The sequence below is a fragment of the Ostrea edulis genome, chromosome 8 (genome assembly GCF_947568905.1).
Source record: "Ostrea edulis chromosome 8, xbOstEdul1.1, whole genome shotgun sequence".
NCBI classification, from domain to species: Eukaryota; Metazoa; Mollusca; class Bivalvia; order Ostreida; family Ostreidae; genus Ostrea; species Ostrea edulis.
In genome coordinates, this window is record NC_079171.1 from 67,963,277 (window position 1) to 67,989,266 (window position 25,990).

At 34.9% G+C, this 25,990-nt stretch overlaps 1 protein-coding gene across 1 annotated transcript; it reads left to right on the plus strand.

The window, feature by feature from the left end:
- Positions 1–9,630: 9,630 nt before the first annotated feature.
- LOC125672640 (uncharacterized) lies at positions 9,631–23,424 on the plus strand. The gene is made up of 11 exons (XM_056147772.1): positions 9,631–9,640; positions 9,846–10,061; positions 10,751–10,877; positions 11,309–11,427; positions 17,803–18,036; positions 18,675–18,756; positions 19,040–19,179; positions 19,643–19,675; positions 20,013–20,069; positions 22,738–22,798; positions 22,896–23,424. Exons 1-11 carry the CDS (start codon positions 9,631–9,633, stop codon positions 23,422–23,424), a joined length of 1,608 nt encoding a protein of 535 aa, XP_056003747.1.
- The last annotated feature ends 2,566 nt before the right edge of the window (positions 23,425–25,990 follow it).

Genomic DNA, 25,990 nt, shown 5'->3' on the forward strand with positions numbered 1-25,990 from the left:
TTCAATGTCTAGCTCGCGGAAAAATAGGACTTCAAAGGTGTCGACAATTTTAAAGGTCCACCGTGTTTGGGGCAAATTTGTTCCACCGCGTTGCGTGGAACACGCATAAAACTCGTGTCGTGTACTGTACTAGAAGGGTAAATGAAATATGAACATAACGAATACTGATCAATCTGATAATTATTATCAGCAATATTTGCCTTACAATGAATCTAACTGTTCGTATCACATTAAATACGATCTCAAATGATGCAAGATATACAAATATCATACCAAAACGTTCATTAATACTTGCTTTCAAGCTGCAATTTTACATTTGGTTTTATTTGAAGCCCATTTTATGTGTTCCATCGTGATCAACTGCCTACCTTTTTGCAAAAACACACCAAGGATACCTCGGGATTATTGATTTCTAAATGCAGAGCTTTCGGTGAAATTACAAACGCCAACCTGCAGTCCACTAGACACAACATACTGTTGAATAAAGCTCATAATTTAACTATATCACTTAGCCAGCAAACATCTTGCTGAAAGGTCTGAGTTTATTGAATTGCAGAGTTATAAAATTTAAACATGTTTCATCTTGATGCAAGGTGAAGATAACGAACGGTGATCAATCTCATAACTCTTATAAGCAATACAAAATAGATAGTTGGGCAAACACGGACTCCTGGACACACCAGAGGTGCGATCAGGTGCCTAGGAGGAGTAAGCATCCCCTGTTGACCGGTCACACTCGCCGTGAGCCCTATATCCTGATCAGGTAGTAGACCGACTGCCATTTCATCCGATGAAGGGTGCTTTGCTTCTCTCTTGACTCCCTTCTTGGCACACTGATTTTGACTGCGGATAACTCCGTTTATGGGGCTCACGGCGGGTGTGACCGGTCAACAGGTGATGCTTACTCCTCCTAGGCACCTGATCCCACCTCTGGTGTGTCCAGGGGTCCGTGTTTGCCCAACTATCTATTTTGTATTGCTTATAAGAGTTATGAGATTGATCACTGTTCGTTATCTTCACCTTGCATATAGTGCAGGATCCAGAATATTTTATACTAAGCCCCAAATATTTCCTCCCCACGAAAACAGCAACTGTCATGACGGCGTAACTTTAAATGGGGTGTGGCATAACACCAGATAGACGTGCCGTAAATCTAATTTTAAGTTTAAAAAAGTTTAGTAAATTTGAAATTATATTTTATTCAAATCAACATATCTTGTGATATATCGTGTAAACAATTAAAAGTGAATCTCGATCGTTCGAACGTCGATCTTTCGATTTTCTCGATATTACGCCCCCGAGTTTTCCTCTGTACTAATAAAATGCACTATTTGTTTCTCGAGATTTTGATCTGTTAAAGTACTCCGTATCTAAAAGTGAAGTTTGAGTCCCGTATAACATGATTTTATTCTTTTCACTCGAGCATTTTCGAACTTTTGGTAGCATATATGCACCACCACTCCATATATAATTAACAGTAACTGTCTAGGGCTAATCTGGCCGTGGTAACCATATGTTCGCATAGGTAACACATCCCTGCTTTTCCTTATGGGGTGAATAATTAATTGCTTAACTTGTTTCAACCCTTCAATTTCAATTCATGTGATAAAATAATTCGAATATACATAACTGTTACCAGTTGTTTGAACTTAATAGCATAGTGATCTTGGAATTATAATTTGAAGACAGACCAAAGAAATGCCATTAATTATTAGAATGTGTGTTTTGTGCAAAGTCACTATGACCTGTGACGATTATGCTTGATGTACTTAGTTACTACAGAGTTACGTAATGTATGAAGCATTGTAGATATGTACATGTGTCGGTACATTTACATGTACTGGTCGATAGGGGATGTTCACTCCTCTTACACCTGATCCAATGCTTCGTGTGCCCAGGGTTTCGTATTTGCTCAACTCCTTATTTTATATTAAAACGCGCATTGGTACAAACGCTTGGCTCCCTTTCAAAATCCCAAAACATTGACCCATCTGTTAATATTGGGAGATACAAATTCCGCTACATACGTTCCCGTGACTTGCTCGTGTCGTTTTCCATGTAACATTAAAATCGCTTTGCTCGCAAATTCCTATATGTATCCCTGTGTATGCCTTTCACGTTTTGGTGGATGCAATCTAAACTCAATGATCACATGTTCAACATCCGAAGAAAACCCATAGTATTACTATATATCTACTTTCACTGATGTGATTAGAAGAATCATAAACATAATTTGGAAGCCGTTTACGGTAGATTTCTTTGAAATGATTTGGTATACTTGGAGTACTTTGTAAGTATGATAATTCGTGTTCTTTCTTTTGTCTTTTTAAAGAGTGTATACAGAGAAATTCCCGCGCCTCATATTAAATGCATCATATCATAACTACATAAATATATAAATATATAGATATATATATATAGACCTCGCCCCACATTTGAATGCTACAATATTTGTACTGACCCTTTGGTATTAAATATTTGCCAGGTATATACATGGCAATCCGTTGCTGTGTGACTGTAATTTGAAATGGCTGCTGTACTTTCGTCGCATGCAGAACTTGGATATGGTGTACCCTGGCAGGATTGTCCCAAAATGCAGTGACCCTGTAAACATGAAAGGAAAACGGCTCGACGTACTACAGCTGTCAGATATACAGTGTGGTAAGAAAGAGGATAACCGAATTTCAAACAATATTTCAGATGTAAAAAGATCACATTTGCTGAAAAGGTAAATAAACCAAATAGTGGCTAGTATCATAGCACATAGAGATTACAAAAAAGAGTAGGACACACAGAGATAAATACACAGATAATACATTGCTATTTCGCATTGGATTGAACAGTACGGTTGCGACCTCCGCTCATACGTTTGAAGATGACATATTCTGGGATCATTAGTACACAAACACATTTACAGTTCATAAAAGTCAGCATCTGTTATTGTCATTATTGATTCCCATCTTCTGATTTTAGAGAATTAGATCTGAATTTTCTCAAGAAGTCCTGCACCTCCCATGCCCAACATTGGAGGCAAAATTAACGAACAGGGATCAATCTCATAGCATGCATAAACAATACAAAATAGAGAAATGGGTAAAAACTGATCCCCGGATGTACCAGAGGTGGGAGCAGTATCCCATATTTACTAAAGTTCGTAAACCTAAACAAAGAGTAGATCTAGACGTAGCACACGTTTAAGTGTGGGGCGGTATTCACTAAGAGTCGTAAACGTAGATTTAAGTCAGAAATAAGCGTAACTATACATGTGCTATATTAATACACGTAAGCTGATCGTAACTTAAGGATAAACAAAGCAAATCCCATTTTTATCCAAAATGTATTTCATACATACCTTACAACCATTCTAGATGCATACAACCAGTTTAGTGATACACAAATTAATGGTATTTATCCAGATCATCGTTTCCTTTGAGATCATCTGCAACTGTGTGATAATTCAAATTTTTTTGAGCCCGATCTAATTTACTTTGTGGTGAATCTAACCTAGCCTTTAGAAATGGTGGGAAGCCTTTTCTTTTAGTCATACGAGATAATTTAAAAATAGAAATGTTGCCTTTCATCTAATAATTTAGGGTATAGCTATCATCTTTCAGGGAAATACATTTTTATTCTTTTTGTCCGAAGAAGGTGGAATTAATGTACATATATGCAATCAAACACGCAATGTTTTATATTAGATTTCAAGAGAAGAGAGTCGATGGGTGTACAATAATACATGGTGATCGGAAGCTATAATAACGTAATAACATGATCATTAAATTACCTTCCCTTCAAATTGCCAAATACATGTATGTGTGTAGAGAAAAACTATTTCTACTTGATAGATAGATGGTCATAAGCTAATACCGGTAGTCCAAATAAGTAAGTGTTACATTATAACTTACACAACAGGGAAAATATGTCTCTGAATAAATATTTCTTTAAAGATATGCATTCCATTCTTGGAATACATTTTTTTTTTATAATTTGATTCAGAGAGCAATTGTGATGCCACATAGTGTAGTCATGTGTATATTTTCAATTTTTCAGAGTGTCATTTCCTATAAAATATAACCCTATAAAAGGTGAATATAACGAACAGTGATCAATCTCATAACTCCTACAAGCAATAGGAAATATATAGCTGGGCAAACACGGACCCCTGGACATACCAGAGGTGGGATCAGGTGCCTAGGAGGAGTAAACATTCCCTGTCGACCGGTCACACCCGCCATGAGCTATAATAATAATAAGAATAATGATACTAGTGGTATTTATTTATACAGCGTCCTATATGACTATAGATAACCACTCTAAAGGGCTGCACACACAAAAAGAAAATGATTCAACATGTTACAAAAGTAGTGAAAGGAAAGTATAGTACAATTAAGACAGATAATATCAAAACAATGCTAACAAAACACCTATATGAGTTAAACCGTCATTGATAATGCATCTATAAATATGTCTACCATTCACTATTTTTATGTAATTGACCTCTGTATGTGACCAGCTAGGTAAACGTCTTCGCAGCACATATTATCAAACCCCAATGTCGATACCTTCAACATATATATTCTTTATTGTAGTTTTCCTCCCATTTTACAAAAAAAATGTCATTGCTAAAAGTTCCTTCTGAAGGCTTCTTATATTAATCCAACAGGTGTGCTAGTGCTTCTCTTTACACATTTTAATCCACCAGGCAACTTTCTTGACAACTATGAGTCATCTTTTTAATATCAAGATGTTGAAATCATTCTAGAAATGGAAGTAATACGATATCAATAAAAACATGAAAATTCATCTAAAAAAATATTAACAAATATAATGACATGTACAAATCGAATGTATAAAAATGCATGCACTTTATATCTCAAACATGTATTTAACACTTTTTTGGGGGTGAATATCAAACTTTTTTTTACTGTCAAATTTCCAGATAAAATCAATTATTTAATAAATGAATAAGATGGCATCAATGTAGCAGATGGACCATGGACATTAGCATGAATTGGCCGTTGGATAGAGTACCAGACTACGGGTCCTAAGTGGAATTTTCAGTCCTGTCAAATATTTTCGAATCGTTCCTCTGATCTACCTGTCACACAATGATGGCAGTGGAAGATGAATATTTCTCTGTTTCACAATCCTTTTTCTGGTTATTACAGATTTACACCCATAGACCTGAAAAAATAATAGTATTACCTTGATTTAAACAACTGCCATTAGACTGCAATCAAATTTCATAAGGCTTGCAAAATACGTGCAACATAATTGTTAGTTACATAACTGTAAAATTGTGATAACACTGATTGTATGGTACATTTATCTACACCATATCTGGGAATATATAAGCAAGTATTACCTATAAATTCTAATTTTAATAACTGATAACCAAATAGCCCATATTACATGTAAGAAAATGATTTAAAATGACTCTAATGTCAACTTTAGTATTTATTCATGATTTATTCCCCTGGGCCCGGTTTTTCGAAAGCTGGTTAACTTTAACACAGTGTTAACTCGGTGTTAAATTCAGTGTTAAAGTTAACCATGTGACTAACTGTTTTTCAAAATGCGAGCTTGCGTTAACACTGTGTTAACGTTGTGTTAACTTTAATACACCTCCAGTACCTGTGTTAAGTCTTAACACAGTGGTTAAAAATGGCCGCCGACTTCATTTTCTGTTCGCCTCAGATCAAAAATCATAAAAATTTCAAAGACTCAGACATTCTGAGGTATGTATTGATGCTGAACTATGACGGTGTGTTGTTTATGTTGTCATAAATATATATATTCGTCAAATCTCATGAAATTTACCTAAGGGGAACAGCTATTGGGAAAAAAACTAGTACAGTTGGATGATGGTGTTACACTTTTCTGTCAGTGGCAATATCTTGCACGCATCTATAGATACTTTCAGCATAAACTTTCAATAAGGGGGGAGGGGGGTGTCAATAAAACTCGTATTATATTCACTTATATGAAATCCTGCAACAGGACCCATGCTTAAGATGTAATTTTACCTATTTTTTGGCTTCCAAATGTCAAAGTGCATGCAGGCCCTTAGGTCATGGTGATAATCTCCATTGAAACACCAACTTTAAAAACACTATCGTCTGCACTGGCCTTGACCTTTTGAAAATCCCTTGTATCATTTAAAACTGATTCATGTATTTTCTTTTTTGAAGGCTATCTAATGTGAACAGTATTCAATTCAGGCTAATACAGAATAGTTGTTAACACAAACTTAGGAAGAAGAGTTTTTCATTGTTGATATTCCAGATTAATCTCCCTTAGTAGAAATGGAGTGGTGGATCAAGTGTTATGTTTAAAATAAAAAGAATATTAAAATAAATAAATGCATAAAAAAAAACATAGATATAAAATGCTATATAGATATGTATAGGTAAATTAATTTATAATTTTCTTCATGAATATTTTTAACTGTTTTGGGGAAAATAAGACTTAAGAGTATATATATAAAAAAAAAGTTAGATATTCTTAGAAATTTAGATTTTTTTTTATAGGCTAGCATCGTCGTTTAACCCCCTCCCCCATACATTTTGTTCAATTATGAATCAAACAATATAGAAAACCATATGTTTTATTTCCTAGTTCAAAACATGTAGCACTTCACCCCCTTATTTCTGACAACATACGTTTACTGTTATTTTTACATGCAAAGTCTGACACCCCCCTTCCCCGCTTTTTCATATCATAGCACCAGTGATTGGTAGTTGAAATGTAAGCTTGAACTGAAAGCGTATATTTTACTGATAAAGGATGAAACCGAACTCCCCCCCCTCCCCTATCATCATGCAACTTAGGATTTTAGGTTCGGCCCATAGTACAGAACAACTCATTTTAGGGAGGTGTATAAATTATTTTGTTTTGGCTTGTCAAGTATTTTAAGACAATTGTGAAGTCAACTTGTTCGACTCCCTATAAACCCCCACTTTGATAAACTATGCAATGAGCCTTCTTTCTACAACATAAGCACCGTTTTTCTCAACTAGACCTAGGCCTAGTATATATCATTATATAATGCTCTAATACCTCTATGATTATTCAAATTGAATAGACTAATGAATGCATGTATACAGGTATAAGTGCATGGCTCACAGTCACTGTCATGTATTTCGAAACTAACCAATACATGAACATTTCATCAGCTATCTCCCACAAACAAGACTTTTATTTACTCCTGCATTCTTATTGTTTACATAGGAAGTACATGTGCATTATGGGTAATCAAATGATTAGCAAGTGGTTAACTCGGTTAACACAGTGTTAACTAACCAATGTGTTAAATTGCTTTCGAAAAACAGAATTTAACCTTTGTGTTAGCTAATCACTTGGTTAGGAGTTAACACTGCGTTAAACTTAACCACTGTGTTAAAGTTAACCAGCTTTCGAAAAACCGGGCCCAGGTAATGAGCCTACCTGCTTTCCAAAACATAAAATTGTATTCTTTAATCAAGAACAGTAAGAATGGTAAGTTTCAATTAAATGCATACACATTTCAAAATCAATTAATATTTTTCGTGACATACCAGGTAAATTAAATGGCGTTCTATTTTGTTTCTACACAATTCCCATATTTTAGTTTAGAGTTAACATATTTTGATAGTTCCTGGTTCTGGTAAGTAAAAATGTAAAGTCAACTGCTATATACGACAGTAAGTTATATAAATGCTTTTTACTGTAGCAAAGGTGATAAAAATCTTTAGCACAATTGAGTATTCCACCTGCGACTTTTACATTACTAGTTAAGTGATCTAACCACTGAGCTATTCACGTCGATATAAAAAAGTATTGTGTTACCACCATACACATTTAAAGGGGCATATTAGCTGTGAAAGTGATGACAACCATTTTTCTCTCAAAATATCTCGGAATCAAAGGAATATATATTACTAATAAAAATATGTATTTTGAAAAAAAAAGACAAAGAGAAGAAACCTGATAAAACTACATTAGATAACCGCTTTGAGTGTACAGAAATATATAAAGAAGAATTATTTCCATACAAGACAATAATCATTTAATCACCAAAATTGCATACTCATGTGTCTGCTTTGAGGTTAAAAATTGTTTGAAATAATTGAATACTTGTGTTATTACTGAAATATGTTATATAGCGCACGTTTTATTAAATTCATTTTTTTTGACATAATTACAGCACTTTAAATTAGTTTGGAAATCATGTAAATACTCTTCATATCGAGGAGATCAAAAATAAATTCAGAGAAACGTAGCGTGCGTCCTTAAGTTGGCTAAATTTCTATTAGACAAACTTTGATTACAAAAACACAACAATTATCTTCTAAAGTCTAAGAATTTAATCATCACTGAAAAACGGTAAACGTGATCGACATAGTATAGACAGGTTTACGTATTAAAATGCGTTAGTTTCTCACAACGCTGTGTGTTCTGTTTCGCCATTTTCAGTTATAATGCGGCGTTAGCGCAGGGGATTGAAAGTAGATGTGAAAATTCACACTTTTTTACGCTTCGAAGTGAAAATAGCTACTGCGCACGCGTAAGTGCAATCGTCCATTTAAGAATTTATAAGTAACCTTTGCGGCTACGAACTGTTTTGTGAATACCATTTTACAAATACATAACTCTAATGCGAAATCAGACGTAAACCCTACGTTTACGAACTATAGTAAGTGTGGGAGATTCAAAGTAGATGAGCAGTCACATTTGTTTGCTTCGAAGTGAAGCGCACAATTGATCCGTTTTCTTTCATTTATAACTTCGTAACTATATAAACCTTTGAGGCTCACAGCGGGTGTGACCGCTCGATAGGGAATGCTCACTCATCCTAGAAATCTGATCCCACCTCTATTTTGTATTCCTTATAGGAGTTATGAAGTTGACCACTGTTCGTTGCCTTCACATTTCTTACACGTAATTCAATATTGAGGTTTATGATACCAGTAGTAGATACTGGGAACAAAGTCACGTGTTTCTTTAATTTGGTTGTTAGATTTTTGCAAACAAAACACATTTTTTTAAATAAAAGTTTACATTGATTTAATCATAATTTGACATGAAATATAAAAATGACATAATAACCCTACATTTTTTTTAAATTTTCATTTTAATGTTCAATACCTCACAGTTAATGCGCAAGTAAAGAACCCCGCAGTCTTCCTAATATGCTGCTTTGAACTATCTGATTCAATATCATGATCATTCAGAATATCAAGTACAAAACAGCCCCCCCCCCCCAATCTACTAGTATCAAAATTGTTTGTACCTGTATCTTTACAATACATTGTGATGGACTTGTTTGATAAGTCTAATGAGAAGCAGGACGCCCATATCCACTTTTTTATTTCATACATATACTGGGAACTTCAATTATGGATCCTAAAACAATGACACATTTGTACACACTAGGTTCTCACCCCTGTGGGTTTGATCCCCGTGGTCGGCAATGACTATTTTGGCTATATTATATCTGAATGTCCTCGTTTTCTCCTCAGAACTAACACCACTTTGTAAACACAACAAAAATAATCTAATAAATATCATATATCTGTTCCTCATCGTGAAATTAATAAACTATCGACAGCACTTGCTTACCCCGCATGGACATGGGATCTCAATTCCGATATGCACAGAGGTTTGTCTTTGCCTATGACTAAATTTTGTATTTTGTACAGCAGTTCTGAGATTCTTTCAATTCAAAAAAGAAGAAATTGCGATTTTGTAATTAGACAAAAAATATCTTCTTTTGCTACATATGTTCAATCACTAATGTTGGATTTAATTATGAATAACTGATAACGGAAATGTGAAATAAAGTGCGTATCATATGTAATGTACAGATTGTCGAATTCCTGGGAAGATTTACAAAGGAAACCGGAACGAGACAAAAGACGGGAAGGTGTGTAAGGAATGGAAAAAGGAAACATCAGATGAGGCAGAGTATGGTGAAATGGTGAAAACAGATACAAACTATTGCAAAAACCTTTATACAGATGAACCTGTATGTGTTCCCAGGAAGCAGTCGGATTGTACCTCGTGTGGTGTTCCCATTTGCAGTAAGTTTCATTAAAGCAGTTACAACAAGCCAATTGGACTAAAGATTGAAACGTGGGAATGTAACGACAATGATTTTTTATCTAAAAGTCAGTTAGAATGGAAGTAATTGATGTTCAACATAACTATTGCTCTTTAAGTAATGTATGTTATATTATAATTTGTATTACAATCAGTATCATCATCATCAGTATTGTTATTATTTCAGATCGGTGTCGATAGTTCAGTAGTAAATAATTCGTTTCGCAAGAAACAGGTCGTGACTTCGAGCACTTCCCATAACCATTCGTAGTCAAAGCTAATAGGAAATATATATAGGGCTTCATCATTCGACATATGTTCAATTATTGGATATAGAATAACGGCTTTTTCGCATACGGTGTCAGGTGTCGTGGTATGTTTTAGTAAATTATATGAATATCTAAATTATGATTCCGAGTGCTAATCACAGGTCTTGATTTGTGGTGCTTCATCTACGGCTGATCAGGGTCTCGGAATCAGTGAAAAAGTCTAAACGGAATGTTAAAAGCAATCAATTAATCATTATTTCATTGCAATACATATTGTCACAGCAATGATACCTCGAACGTGTCCAATAGTATCGCCATCGTTTTCACAGTAAATACACACAGCAGTGACAGCACACTTGTGATACAATTATGTAACATGGATATTTCATTTATCATTGTAGGTGACAATCTCTGTGTAAATGATGGATTTCTGCAAAAGAGGTACCAATTCTTGCCCTTGCACAACCGGTTACAGTGTATGTACAGAGAGTTAAGTTCATTGCTGCCATCATCGCTGCTTCACTGTGGGTAAGGAAGTTATGTATGGAAAATGTATGATAACAAACAGAGATCAATGAAAAAGTAAAAGATAACGAAATGTTGGATTAAAAGGTAAATGAAACGAATAACGATCAATAGCATCAATCCCATAAAGATTAAACGATAATGCGCACATAGAATTAGGAAAACACAGGTTGTTTGGTCAGGTGAGTAGCAGTAGTAGGCATACATAATATACTTTTTAATTGACCGTATATACTGTGACCCCTACGTCATGTATGGTAGTAAATTAACATGAAAGGAATATCGATGACGTAAATCATGGTATGTCTTTACTAGCGTGGTAGAGGTGTCGTGGGTGGTTATGTGTATATAGAATTATATATTCTAAGTGTTTTAGTCTGATAATGTCACTGTAATACGTGAATCAAAGTGAAACATATACTACTTCCTAACAGACTAGCACAAAGCCTTGTGAAGACAATACAGCTCAAGAACATACAATGCCCAGACCACATAACCATGACCAGAGCTCTGACATTGCACACAGACGACTCCAAAGAAATGTTTGAAAAATGTGAGTTTTTATTTTCCTATTGAATGGTTGAAAGTGATTTACCTTGCAGTTCCTTAAATATTTATTTCATTTTAGGTTACCTTCTTGAGAACAATCAGCGTGAATTCTTTACGAAAAGAATACAAAGGGACCAATATTGTCTGAAATATCTGAAAAACATATTTTTGTCTGAAACAAAGGAACAGTTCTGCAGGTATAACATTTCTGATGAAACACATATAATTCAACAAGTATTTTTTTAGACAGACATAACATACGGTCCGACATATGCTTTTAGTGTGTTGGCATACTAAGTCACACAGTGTTTTAGTGGCTAAGATTTAAATGTTGACTTTCGCGCTATTTTTACGAAAATTGTTTGTATGCAGATAGCATTATAATTCAGAGTATTGGATATGATGTGACTTTGAACAACTGGCACTGCATCAAGATAGGTAAAGTTTCACTGCATCAAAATCGGTAAACTTTAACTGTATCAAGATCGGTAAACCTTCACTGCATCAAGATCGGTAAACTTTCAATGCTACTATTCTAAGTGTGAATCTTCCGTTATTTATAAATTGATGACACTTCAACTACGCCGAGTGACGTATCTTTATATAGGTGAGAGGTGAATAAATAAGACGTAGACAACCGGGGACAACATTTAAAGCCACAAATGTGATGTAATGTGTGCTTCGTTGAATGATATTAAGAGATATAGCTTATCTTATTCGTTACAATCCACACAAATATTATCAACAGAAAGAAACACATGTACGTTTTACGTCGTTGTCCGTAGCTGTACATTATTGAGATTGAAAGATGGATTGACCTCTTGGAAATATTGTATAGGTACCGATTTTGATTCACCAGATGAACATTTCGACAAATAATGTATCTTCAATGATGCACAAGCCGAAATGTTGGAAATTCGAAATAACAATAAACTTCTAAGAACTAAAAGGAAATCCAGAGTACCAAAGACTGATGGCAAATTTGTCCAAGGATCAGAGATATGTATGAGGGAGATAATCCTTAATTTTGAAATGAATTTCTAAATATTATCCCAGCAATTAATTATGCATCCGTATTTTCAAGCTAGTAACGGAGACTTAGGTATTGGACTGTAGGGACCCCCGTGGACTAACATACATATTGCTGAAAATCCCTCTCGAGAAGATTGTACTTATATAGTAACTATAATTGTTGAATGTAATGCCAACGCATGTTATATGTTTCTGGAAATATGAAAAAAGCTACGACATATTCATATTATTTGAAAATGTTTTGAAACCTAGGTCAATGTCCGTGTTTGCAAACTGCAAGTTGTCAAAATTGATGGAAGTCACTGATGAAACAATCACAGAATATGACAAGAACTTTGTTGTCGGACGACTACAGAGAGAGCTCCAGCACATCGAAATTGAACAGTACAACTGTGAGGCATATTTTTCAGGGTTTTTTTAATTTAAAATTTCTTCCATAACCCTAATTTATCTTTACAATGTTTTAATCAATATAAAAGATACTTGTTTTGATCAATAATGCTTTTTACTTTGTTTCGACATGCCAAATAGGCAGCAACACATCACATACAAGACAGAGCGGTTAGTACATCATTATATTTACAATATAATGTAATTTATACAAAATGTCATGACTTTGAAAGTTTTACTCGTTTGTTAAATGAATCTTAATCAATCAAACACAGAACACGATTACAATCTTTTCTTAATTCGTTTTCTTTCTTTTTTTTGGTTCAGAAAATGGACCAAGGAACACATTCCCGTATTTGGACGACAATAGAAGTCTCCCAATTACTTATCTTGTCGGTAAGTACTTCAACATGTTATACCACAGCATAAGTAAGGTTTCCCGTCAACACCGCAATATCAGCTACTGACAGCATGAACAGGCGAAGATAACGAACTGTGATGGATGTCATAACTCTAAAACAAAAGATACAAATATAAGTATATGGTAAACATAGACCCTTGTACATACCAGACACGCCTAGAAAAATGTTAAGTTAACACGTTATAATGCAAATTCGATGTGAGGAAAAACAATGCAGTCAATGTGATACGTCATCACCTGCAGGCAAACAGTGTGAAACACGGCAGTAAAGCCAAGGTTATCCGGCATCATTTGAAGTCTCAATGTGAAATACAAACAGTAAAGACAAGGATATCCGTCATTATTTAAAATTTGAAGCACACACACTAAAGTTAATGTTACCAGCATCAGTCAAAATGTGAAGCACACAAATACTAAAGTTAATGTAACTGACGTATAATCACATATTAAAGGCGTAAATTTGATGAATTTCACAAACAATAGCAATAGACCCAAACTGGCATTACACAGACAGGAACAATAACGTATTGATATAACATGATTAATGATATATCACAGAGTAATGATATATCACAGAGTAATGATATATCACAGATTAATGAGATATCACAGAGTAATGAAATATCACAGATTAATAATATATCACAGAGTAATGAGATATCACAGAGTAATGAGATATCACTAAGTAATTAGCTATCACAGAGTAATGGCATACCATAGAGTAATGAAATATCACAGATTAATGATATATCACAGAATAATGAGATATCACAGAGTAATGAGATAACACAGATTAATGAGATATCACAGAGTAATGAGATATCACATATTAATTAGATATCACAGATTAATGATAGATCACATATTAATGATATATCACATATTAATGAGATATCACAGATTAATGAGATATCACATATTAATGAGATAGCACCTTTGAGCGTACATAGTATATGAAAAGGGTGCTATATAAATATGGTATTACTATTATACGGTGTTGGGACATCACGGGCATTACAAATTAAGTATCAATAAAATCACATTGATATCACGCATTAATAAAACTATATCGAACACGAAAAAGTCAGTAACGATATAACTAAACTGATACTGCAATGTAACAACACAACATGGATACCACACTAATATCACATAGTAATGATATATCACAGAGTGATGAGATATCACAGAGTAAGGAGATATCACAGAGTAATGAGATATCACAGAGTAATGATATATCACATAGTAATGAGATATCACAGAGTAATGAGATATCACAGAGTAATGAGACATCACAGATTAATTAGCTATCACAGAGTAATGCGATATCAAAGAGTAATGTGATATCACAGAGTAATGATATTTCACAGAGTAATGAGCTATGACAGGGTAATGGAATATCACATAGTAATGAGAAATCACAGAGTAATGATATATCACAGAGTAATGAGATATCGCAGAGTAATGAGATGTCACAGATTAATGAGATATCACAGATTAATGAGCTATGACAGGGTAATGAAATATCACAGAGTAATGAGAAATCACAGAGTAATGAGATATCACAGAGTAATGAGATGTCACAGATTAATGAAATATCACAGATTAAAACATCTCGAACACCAAAAAGTATGTAAAGATAAAACCAACCTGATACTACAATGTAACAACATATCATGGAAATCACACTAGTATCACAGAGTAATGAAATATCACAGAGAAATGATATATCATACACTAATGATATATCACAGAGTAATGAGATATCAGAGAGTAATGATATATCACAGAGTAATGATATATCACAGAGTAATGCGATATCACAGAGTAATGAAATATCACAGAGAAATGATATATCATACACTAATGATATATCACAGAGTAATGAGATATCAGAGAGTAATGACATATCACAGAGTAATGATATATCACAGAGTAATGAGATATCACAGAGTAATGAGATATCAGAGAGTAATGAGATATCACAGAGTAATGAGATATCACAGAGTAATGAGATAACACATATCAATGAGATATCACACCACGGATTAAGTAAAGATAAAACCATGTTGATAACACACCTCAATAATACATCATAAAAGCCAAAACTTAAGTAACGGTATGCTCACGCCTGCATTACGCATTAAGTACCTATTAAATCACACCATTGACAAGCGTTGTATGCGAGTACAATATGTATTTGTGAAACAAAGACGTCCAAAATGGCTGTAAAACAATTTAGATACTAAATACTGCGTTCTGTTATAACGATTGTACATATGAAATATAAAATTACTAGTACTTTTGCAAGGTGAAGATAACGAACAGTGATCAATCTCATAACTCCTATAAGCAATACAAAATAGATAGTTGGGCAAATACGGACCCCTGGACACACTAGATGTTGGATCAGGTGCCTAGGAGGAGTAAGCATCCCCTGTTGGCCGGTCACACCCACCGTGAGCCCTATATCCTGATCAGGTAAATAAAGTTATCCGCAGTCGAAATCAGTGTGCCAAGAACGGCTTAACAATCGGTATGAAACACATCAGACATCATTTGACCCAATGCAACCCCATGCAATGGCTTAGGTGAATATTTTCCACCATCCTGTCAAAATTTCAGGGCGTACGGTAAAAAAGATAAGTTATGAAAGGCATTGTCACGGTAAATACTCATATGGAAAAGGCATACTACCACCAATGCGACCAACGTATTTTTTTTTTTGAAAAGTATATCACTTTCCAAGGTCAAATTCATAATGTTAAAAATCCCCTACTTAAGGATATTAACTCCAGAACCTCTGAGCACTACTGCACTACTGCACATAATGTTACAACTAAGACTAACTGGTGCAAACATACCACGCACTTATAGCTATACCTTATTAAATCGAAGCATTTTGTCTTTATTCAAATTTCGAAATAGTAGGAGAGGAATTATATTTTTGGCAGAAGGATTGGTTAATCAAAACGTTATAAATCTGCGTTATACTACAGTTCTTGTTTCGTACGAAATTATTTCTTTTTATATCCCCAGATTCATGTATTTCAGTTTATAATTGATGATTGAAATAGTTGAAATTCTGTGAAATTTTAGACACAGGCATCTTTTTTAACACGTCCTTTCAAACTCTCAAATTTGATTTCATGAAATTTTGTAGCATATCAAGTGAGCAAAGTTCATTATTTATTTTCATTACTCGCATTAAATATTTTTAGATATATATTGTTAGCAGAACTGATTATGTATCCGTTTTATGCAATGGCTGACTTGTGGTGTAGTGACATCAAAAGGCATATCAAGTACAATTGAATAAATCATGAATACATTTTTAGTACAAGAAGTAATGCTTCGAACACTGTACCTCAATAACAGGCATTGCAACCCCAGTTTTGTTCTTTTTTTATTCCCTAATCATCTTTCAATATACATATCAAACATACATTTTCAATGTAAAACTTATACGGTACCAATTTTGATGCACCAGGTGCGCATGTCGACAAATAATATATCTTCAGTGATGCGCAACGGAAATGTTTGAAATCCGAAATAACAATGAAGTTTAGTGCTATTATAGCCAAAAACAGCGTGCCAAAAAGTGGAGTCAAATTTGCCTGAGCTATGCATGAGGGAGATAATCCTTATTTTTGAAATGAATTTCTAAATTCTAAAAACAGCAATTAAATATACATCCGTATTTTAAAGCTAGTAACGAAGTACTTAGCTACTGGGCTGTAGAGACCCTCGGGGACTAACACTCCACCAGCAGAGGCCTCGACCCAGGGGTCATAATGTAAAACGTATACGGTACCAATTTTGATGCACCGGATGCGCATTTCGACAAATATATAGATCAAAAATACACTTCCTAAAAGATTGACAATACCCCAAGTCTCAGGTGCACACATCTTCCATGCAAGGTTTTCAAAATTGACATCATCCCAACTATCCGGTGCAAAATAATCGTTCAAGCAGTGTTTTCAAACAAGGAACATATCATTGAAACATGATAGGGACTTCACATAACATTACCAAGTTTAAAACTTGTACATACAAGCACACAAACACACAGACAGACAGGCAGGTAAGCAAACGAACAGAAAAGAAATCAATGTCCCTAAATTTCCAAAGAAATGGCTATAAATTCAGACTTAATCTACATAATAAATAACGTTAAACTTAAAATGACACATACTAGTAAGTGTATATACAGGCATTGTGACGGCACAATGCAAATGATTGTAACAGAACAAGGATCTCACATAGTAATTAACGATTAAACCACACAAATAACGTATATTTATTAATAGTGTATTGACAATGACATCACACAATTAGTAACAATAAAATCAGACAGCCACCGCACATATACCAATTATATGTTCACATTGACATCGCACATTGATATTAAACAGCAGATAACTATGTGATATGGAGGAAGAGAGAAACACCAATATCTTAGAAAATATTCATATAACGATATTCTTGGTTGTTGTAACGAATCTTAAGAATCAGTTTTGCTGTAAATTTCAGATTGTAAAATCCCTGAAATTAGTTATCTTGGAACACAAAACGTGACAGAGCGAGGGTTTGAGTGTCAGGCATGGGACAAACAGTACCCACACAGACACAGCTACGGATCCTACCCCGGGGCTCGTGAGAATTATTGCAGAGATTTTGATTCTGACGAACCGTGGTGCTTGACAACGAACAGAAAAGTGGTCTGGGATCGGTGCATAGTGCCTTCTTGTGGGGTAAATGTGACAGGTATGTTATATAGTATAATTCAGAAATTATTGTAATCGGACTGTCATTTTGCTTCTACAACATAACGGCGGTAGTATTAACAATCATCTTTAGATTGTTCAAATCCTACTAGTTCTTACAATTAACTAATCAGACAAGCAATACGTGTATTGTTATTAACAATAAAACAATTCACACTAGCCTTGCGGTGAAGGCTTTTGTATTTCAATTAGGAAATCAAGGTCAAATTGTCGAGTCGATCTAAATCTAACAATCTGATGTAAGTGATGGTCGCTCTTTGATAAACATATCACACTAATACTGAATATCTCTGTTCTTTTAGATATTACCTTAAACAGGTTCAATGGAAATAAAATCACTGTTACGACGTGCATAGGTCAAATTTTACAGCATTTTACAGCAACTTGGATGTGTGGATGATTTAATATAGTGCAAAAATTCTCAATTAGGACATTAAACAAAATACATTTAGAGGGGCACATAAATACGAACCAGAAATACATACTTTAAGACATTAGTAATGCACCGACACTGCTTTCAATCAATTTTCAAATGCAAATATTTTTTTTGAAAATTCCGAGCATTAAATTTGCATCAGATAAAAACGCATAAGATACACTGATTTTGTTTGTTTGCAGCGAATTCTTCCTCATGTGCGTCTATCGATGAATTGGATATATCTGAACTGAAGAACGAAAGGAGTTGTGGATCCTACTGCAAGTAAGACAAACGTTATGAAGGTAGACGCACGATGTGGTTAACTATATTACCGAAACTATTTGAAGTAGGCCATTAATATTTATAAACTGAATTAACATGAGCATCGAAAAGAAATTCATAGGAAACAGAAGTAGATACAGAAACAATGTGATTCGTGAAAAACACATCTTGTTATGGGGACTCATTATCAATTGAGTATTAATTTCTGATATGTCTGTATCTTTCATAAACAACTTTTGCCGTTGGCATCAAATTGTCCGTATTAAAACCTTTACCATTTCAGCTGGATTAGAACAACTATAAATGACGCAATAACAAAAAGAAATCTGCAAAATGGACGTACATGTGGAATTCGGGACAAGAAGAAAATAGTTCGTAAGCACGAGCATCTTCTTCAAAGGGGCACCTATACACCATGGATGTGTAAGTAAATTTACGTTTGTGTAATAATGTAGATTAATATGAAGATATGCATGATTGTAAGGTACCTTAGCTTGTATGTTTCCAATGTAAATGTATTCCTGTAGTCAATGTATCCCTTTCCATGTGTACAGGGGCTTCCCACTATGACATCAGTATTTATATCACGTTGATTTTAACATGTGTTGGTTTCTTTCACGTAAGTATTTCACTATGTATTGACAGTAGAAAGTACATTTAAGATTCGGTTCTTGACTCCCCTGATCCGTATTATTAGACCTTGATTGTTAACAAACCATTTTTTTTTTGCTCGCGGGGGTGAATTCTCACATAAATTGAATGCACTTCCGCTTGAAATCGCTACCATTATTATTTTGTAACTGTCATTATTATACCTGACATAATGTGGTATAAAAAGGAAGGTCGATTGGGTTATATTGTATATACTTTATTGAATTATTTGCAGGCTCCATCTCAATATTTGACGGCAATAAAGATGGTAAGTTTTACCAAATAATCATGGTCTTTAAAACATTTCAAAGCCCGAATTTATTTTTTCAGTTAAAGCAATTCATATGTTGCAGTGCACTAATGTTCCCATTGATGACACCATTTTGCAGTAAATGTAAAACATCCGTCTTTCAATATTTTACTTGATGTGTTATTCTGTCACAAATACATATTTTTCTTTTATATATAGATCAATGTCATATGGTGTAAACTTTTAAAAAAATGAACCATTTCAGTTGACACAGTTGAATGTAATTTCATGAAACTTGAGTTAGCATAGAGACAGGCGCTTACTGCTCACAGTTGATTTTTTCTTGACATTTCAGATTGCATTACCCCAGAACATCAAGACCCGGGCGTTCAATGGAACAAGGAAATACTCAGTAAATCACTAAATCTAATCAATCTTCAATTTTAATACATCTTTAAAAGTTGTATAGATACTTTGTTACAGGGACTCTGAGCTCACCTTACACTATTTACAATCAGTTTGAATACGAAAAAATGAATATAACGAACAGTGGTCAACTTAAGAAAATAAATGAAGGGTAGACACGTACACGCCGGAGATAAAGCCTGGTGTCTAAATGAGAGATGAATTACCCTGTCACAGGTTGTACCCGCCTTAAACTATACATCTTGTTCAGGTTAAAGGCAGAATGTGTAGAAATGAATTCAGTATACAGAGATTACCGAACAATTCACATATAACAAATATCATTTGACAACCTTCAGTGTGTACTTGTGTTTACTAATTAAACCATAGTGCGACTATGAAAACGCTGAATTTAAACAAAACTATTGAAACATCAAGTAACAAGTTAACTTCATTGTTAGTAGCTTACCTCAATTTAGAAACTGATCATACGCACAACATGCTCTCATTTTCGGATCAATTAAAGGGCATGCACACCATATGCAGGTGATACGGGATATTGATACACAGGTATGAGACGTGGATGGTGAAAACACAACTGTAGTAATGTAAAACTAATACAGTACAATATGAGTGAGATATTGTCGAGAGGGACATTAAACATTATTCAATCAATGAATCAATCAAATTCCACATTAGTAATGCTACTTGAAATCCAAGATAGGATTTTACACAGACATACTCCATATTCAAATACATTGAATATCCCAGAAAATTGAAAAAAAAAATAAATATGAGTTATCGTACTTATGCTGGATTCCTAGACTTTGCGAAAAAAATATTTTAGAAACCGGTTGTTAGATCTAGCAAGACTGCCGCCAATTTTCGATGGGTTTTTCCCCGCCTCATGGATATATTCACTGCTATGTAGGGATAACTTGAAATGTACCGTCTCAACATCTGCGGAAAGAGTATAAATCAAATTTCAGGGTAACATTCACCGAACTTTGAATTTTGAATCATACAACTGTTCCCAACTATTGCTAATACAACCTATCATTGGGTGAAATGCTGCATGACGTCTTTAATGCCGATTGTTAGGCCGTTTATGGCACACTGATTTTTACTATGGATAACTCCGTTTACCTGATCAAGACATAAGACTCACGGCGGATGTGGTAGGGATACAGGGGATGTTGACTCCTCTTGGGAACCTGATCCCACCACTGGTATACCCAATGGTCCGTCTTTATCCAACTACTCTTTGCATTGCTTATAGAAGTCATGTGATTGATCACTGTTGGCTATCTTCATCGTTCACAGTAACAAAATGTATGACTATTCAATATTTCACATTATCACTGTTCACGATAAGGCTAAATTTTTGACATCAAAAACAGCTGTATTTGCAATGAAAATAGAACAAAAAATATGTAGATCTTGTCAACATTGCTTTGCTAAACCCAGCTTTCGTTCTACTCAGAGGTACATTGAATTCAATATTGAACATCTATATTGAACATATGTTTAAGTTTCCAAACGACAATGTGTACATACTCTTTGGTTATTTAATGAGGGCTCTTTTTTACCTGAAATATCTTCGAATTATCACAAGAAAGAAATGATTCAACAGTTTCTCTAAGAGCAGGATAAGGCTATTGTTGTGGCCTTCAATTTAAAAGTTAGATATAGCGGCGAAGCTTTAGCTATCAATATGTCCATTTCCATCCATACTTCTATTCGAAGTATTGTATGTTTTACATTACGACCCCTGGGTCGAGGCCTCTGCTGGTGGACTGTTGATCCCCAAGGGTCTCTACAGCGCAGTAGCTAAGTACGTCGTTACTAGCTTGGAAATACGGATGCATATTTAATTACTGGGTTAAACATTAGAAATTAATTTCTAATTTAAGGATTATCTCGCTTATACATATTTTTATCTTTGGACAATTTTGGCTCCAGGTTTCGGCACTCTAGTTTTCCTTTTAGCTTGTTACTTCGAATTTCCAAAAAGGTTGGCTTGAGCATCACTGAAGAAACATCATTTGTCGAAATGCACATCTGGTGAATCAACATCGGTACCGTATGTTTTACATTATGACCCCTTGATCAAAGTCTCAAAATAGATATAGGGGCGAAGTTTTAGCTATTGATATGTCCATTTCCATCCATACTTCTATTCGAAGTATTGTATGTTTTACATTACGACCCCTAGGTCGAGGCCTCTGCTGGTGGACTGTTGATCCCCAAGGATTTATTTCATCTGATGATTAAATGGATATTATATTTAATAAAAATGGTGAACTTTTGGTCCTAAAGGGTATCTACAGCCCTGCAGCTAAATACTTAATTAATAACTTGAAAATACGGATGTATATTTAATTCCTAGGATAAGATTTAGAAATTAATTTCAAAATTAAGGCTTATAGGAGTTATGAGATTGATCACTGTTCATTATCTTCACCTTGCATTTATGGCTCATGACGCGTTTAGGTGGTCAACAGGGGATGCATGTTCCTCCCAGCCACATGCATTCACCGCTTTTGTGTTCAGGTATTCGTGTTTACACAACTTTGTATTCCTTTTGAGAGTTACGGGATTCATCACTGTTTATTATCTTCACCTTTTCATTAGTCAGATAAGGATGCACATGTAACGGTATATCTATTTTTCAGTTGTGGTTGGAATATATCTTATGTTGGCAATTGTCATCGTTATCGCCGTCAGAATAAACCGGTAAGATTATTTCATCGGATGATTAAATGGATATTGTATTTAATAAAATAGTAAATACAAAATAGTAATGAATGAATGACAACATTGTTTAACGCAGGATGACGAAAAGGCTAGATGTCGAGATCAAACAGATAGAAGCACGGATCCAGCGTGAACTGTTAAATATAACTTGCATGTTGTTGCATCGAGAGTTACAGCGTATGGTTCGACGAAGGCTTCGACAAAGGTCAACCAGATACCAATCTATTGCAGAGGATCACTATGAATTGACCCCGATTGTGAACGATCCATATGAACCTCCTCTTCGAAGATCTGCAACATTAGCAGAAACAGAATACCAATATGTTGCTCCATACGAAACTCCCAAAGAAGGCTGTTTTTGTAGATATTGCTTGGACCAAGCTGCCAATCATCCCCCAAACAGTTTACCAGAAGTAGATGGAGCGCATGGTACAGCAAGAGCATATGACAGTCTGCAAGGAATTTTCGCAGAGAAACCCTTCCTTGACAGAACTACTTCAGAGAAACATTCGCAGTATTCTCTTCTCAATAACCCGCCTGATGTTTACTTGCTAAGCGGCAAAACAAGAGCACTGATCCATAATGATCACTCCCAATCCACATAACGGCGTCTATCCCGAAGAAGAATGCGCCGTGGAAAAAAATCCGGACTTAACGATTATGATGATGACGGCATTAATGGTAATTGGATAGAACTGGAGCGGATTAAGCAAAAACAAGAAGAAGCCGAAGATGCGGAGTTCATATCGCAATTGCTATCCGATGTGAAGAGAGAACCTATCACTGATGTTTTACCCGGTATCAGCCCATTCAAAATACCAAAAACATTGCCAAATTATAAACGAGAAGAGGCAAAAGAATCCATCGCCCTTTCGGAATTTAGCTTTTTAGAATTAGAAATACAAGAAGTAGATGATGCCATCAATGCCAACTATACTGAGAAAGAGAAACCCAGTTTCAAGAATGAAACATTATCGGATGCCGGAACAACTAAAACCACCAACGATGCACCTAACGAGTTGTTTTCTAGTTCGAATATAAAAAGCAAAGCAGAAGAAAACAATGTGGCACCTACAAAAGGAGTTTGCATTGCAGAGGTGAATTTTGATGTAGGAAACAGCGGCGGCGAGTCGAATTCATCAGACTACTTAAAACCAATGCCACACAAAAACACGGGAGATAACTCAAACGAAAAGCAAACCAGTGTAACAACTGAGTTTTGCCTTGCAGAAGTAAATTTTGATGTTGAAGATAACGAGGGAGACTCAGAATCAGAGCAATATGGCAAAGAAAACGGTTCAAACGAAAAACAAATCATTGACATCGCTGGACTTTGTATTGCTGAGGTGAACTTTGATGTTCAAAACATCGAAGCACTCAATGTATCACCAAACATTACACAGCCAATGGCGGACAGAGACAACAAGGAAGATAACATGTCAATCGCCTTCTCTACCGGACTATGCATTGCAGAGATATATTTTGACATTGAAAACACAGAAAAGGTATCTCATTCATCAGACTACCTAGAGCCAATTGAATTAGATTCTGGAACACACACACTGCAAGACGAGAAAACCGACATTGAAACATACGAAACATTGCAAAATGTCACCGACACCATGGTTAACATTCACAACATTGAGACCGCCAATGAATATTCCATTCAAGGTGAAGATGCTGGTTTCAATATTTGTTTGGCAGATCTGAACAACTTCCAAGATATTTTGTCAGAAGTTGAATATATGGAAGAATCTATATTAGACATCGGGTATTCCTCAAGCAAAGGATACGAACGATTGAGGAGGTCTACAGAGATCGTCATGAATGCACCGGAGGAAAAGCACAGGGAAGAAACAACAGCCATGTCTGCTGATACAGGACTCAATGTTTGTTTTGCAGAACTGCAAAATTTTGAACAACTGCTCTTAGAATCTGAGACAGTGGAAGAGACAGCATCGGACAAATCACATGACAGTCATTATGACGCAATTAAGATCGACGTCGACGTTAACCATAGCGATGATTCTGACACCATTTCTGAGTGATCACAGGTAAATGCCATTCGCTTTTGACTTGTGATAAAGAGTTTATTCTTCCTCTCGGCATTGAGTTCTATGTGTAAGAATTAAAATATGATTTATTGACTATTTACCGAGTTATTCGGCATATAGAAAACCACACAAAACTTGAAACTTAGATATCTACTAATGATTCATTTTAGAGATGACATCCTAATGGCCGGGTATAAAGAGAACCATCTAGCGAATTTTATGAAGATATCCAGCAAAAGACATGGTATGCAGAGAACCAGCTTAGACTTTGTATACAGAGAACCAGCCAAGACGTAGTGTAGAAAGAACCAGCTAAGTCTTGGTATACAAAAATGAAAATCAGCGTTTTGTAAAGGCTATATAAATGACAGACGTATATTGAACAATGCAGTATGCTTTATGGAAATGCTATATCAGTATCACATGTTTGTTTGATTTTGTACTTCTTGTGTCTTGGGTAGTCAACAGCACACTTTTATGTGTGGGTATTTTTCTAATTAGAAAAACGTACTTATTCACACACCGAATGTAGGGTTTTGAATTGGAAATTTATTGAAAACTAGAAGTTTTCGTTGAAAAAAAAATGCATATGATTTTTACAATTCATTGATGTACCTTTTCTGACACGATATAAACGTTTGATTTGTTTACTGTACATACTTGTATTAAGACATAATTGTACAATATGTCGACACATGTTTATTCCTGTTATACAATTTGCACATATTTTTCACTGGATATATTGATTTCATTTTATGCGTATTTGTGTTGAGCTATATGTATTGATGCAGACTTCTGTCGTTGGTATGGATGAACATCGTATTGTCTCCATAACTAGCAAAAAAAAGAAGAAAGGAAACATTCATTGAAGATGGGAGATGACTTTGTTATTATACTATCATTCTGTAAAAGAAATATGCTCAATATACTAACAAAGCTATTGCTTTTGTGAACGTTTGGTTTTGGGTTTTTGTGTTGGAATTCTTAAGATGACAACCTAAGCAAATATCTCCCATTGATCTAACAATACATTTTACATGTGGTTTGTTTAAAAAAGACCTGTCTGTATACTCACCGTTTGTTGTCCTCCCTTGTTTTTATTATTTACATGTAATAA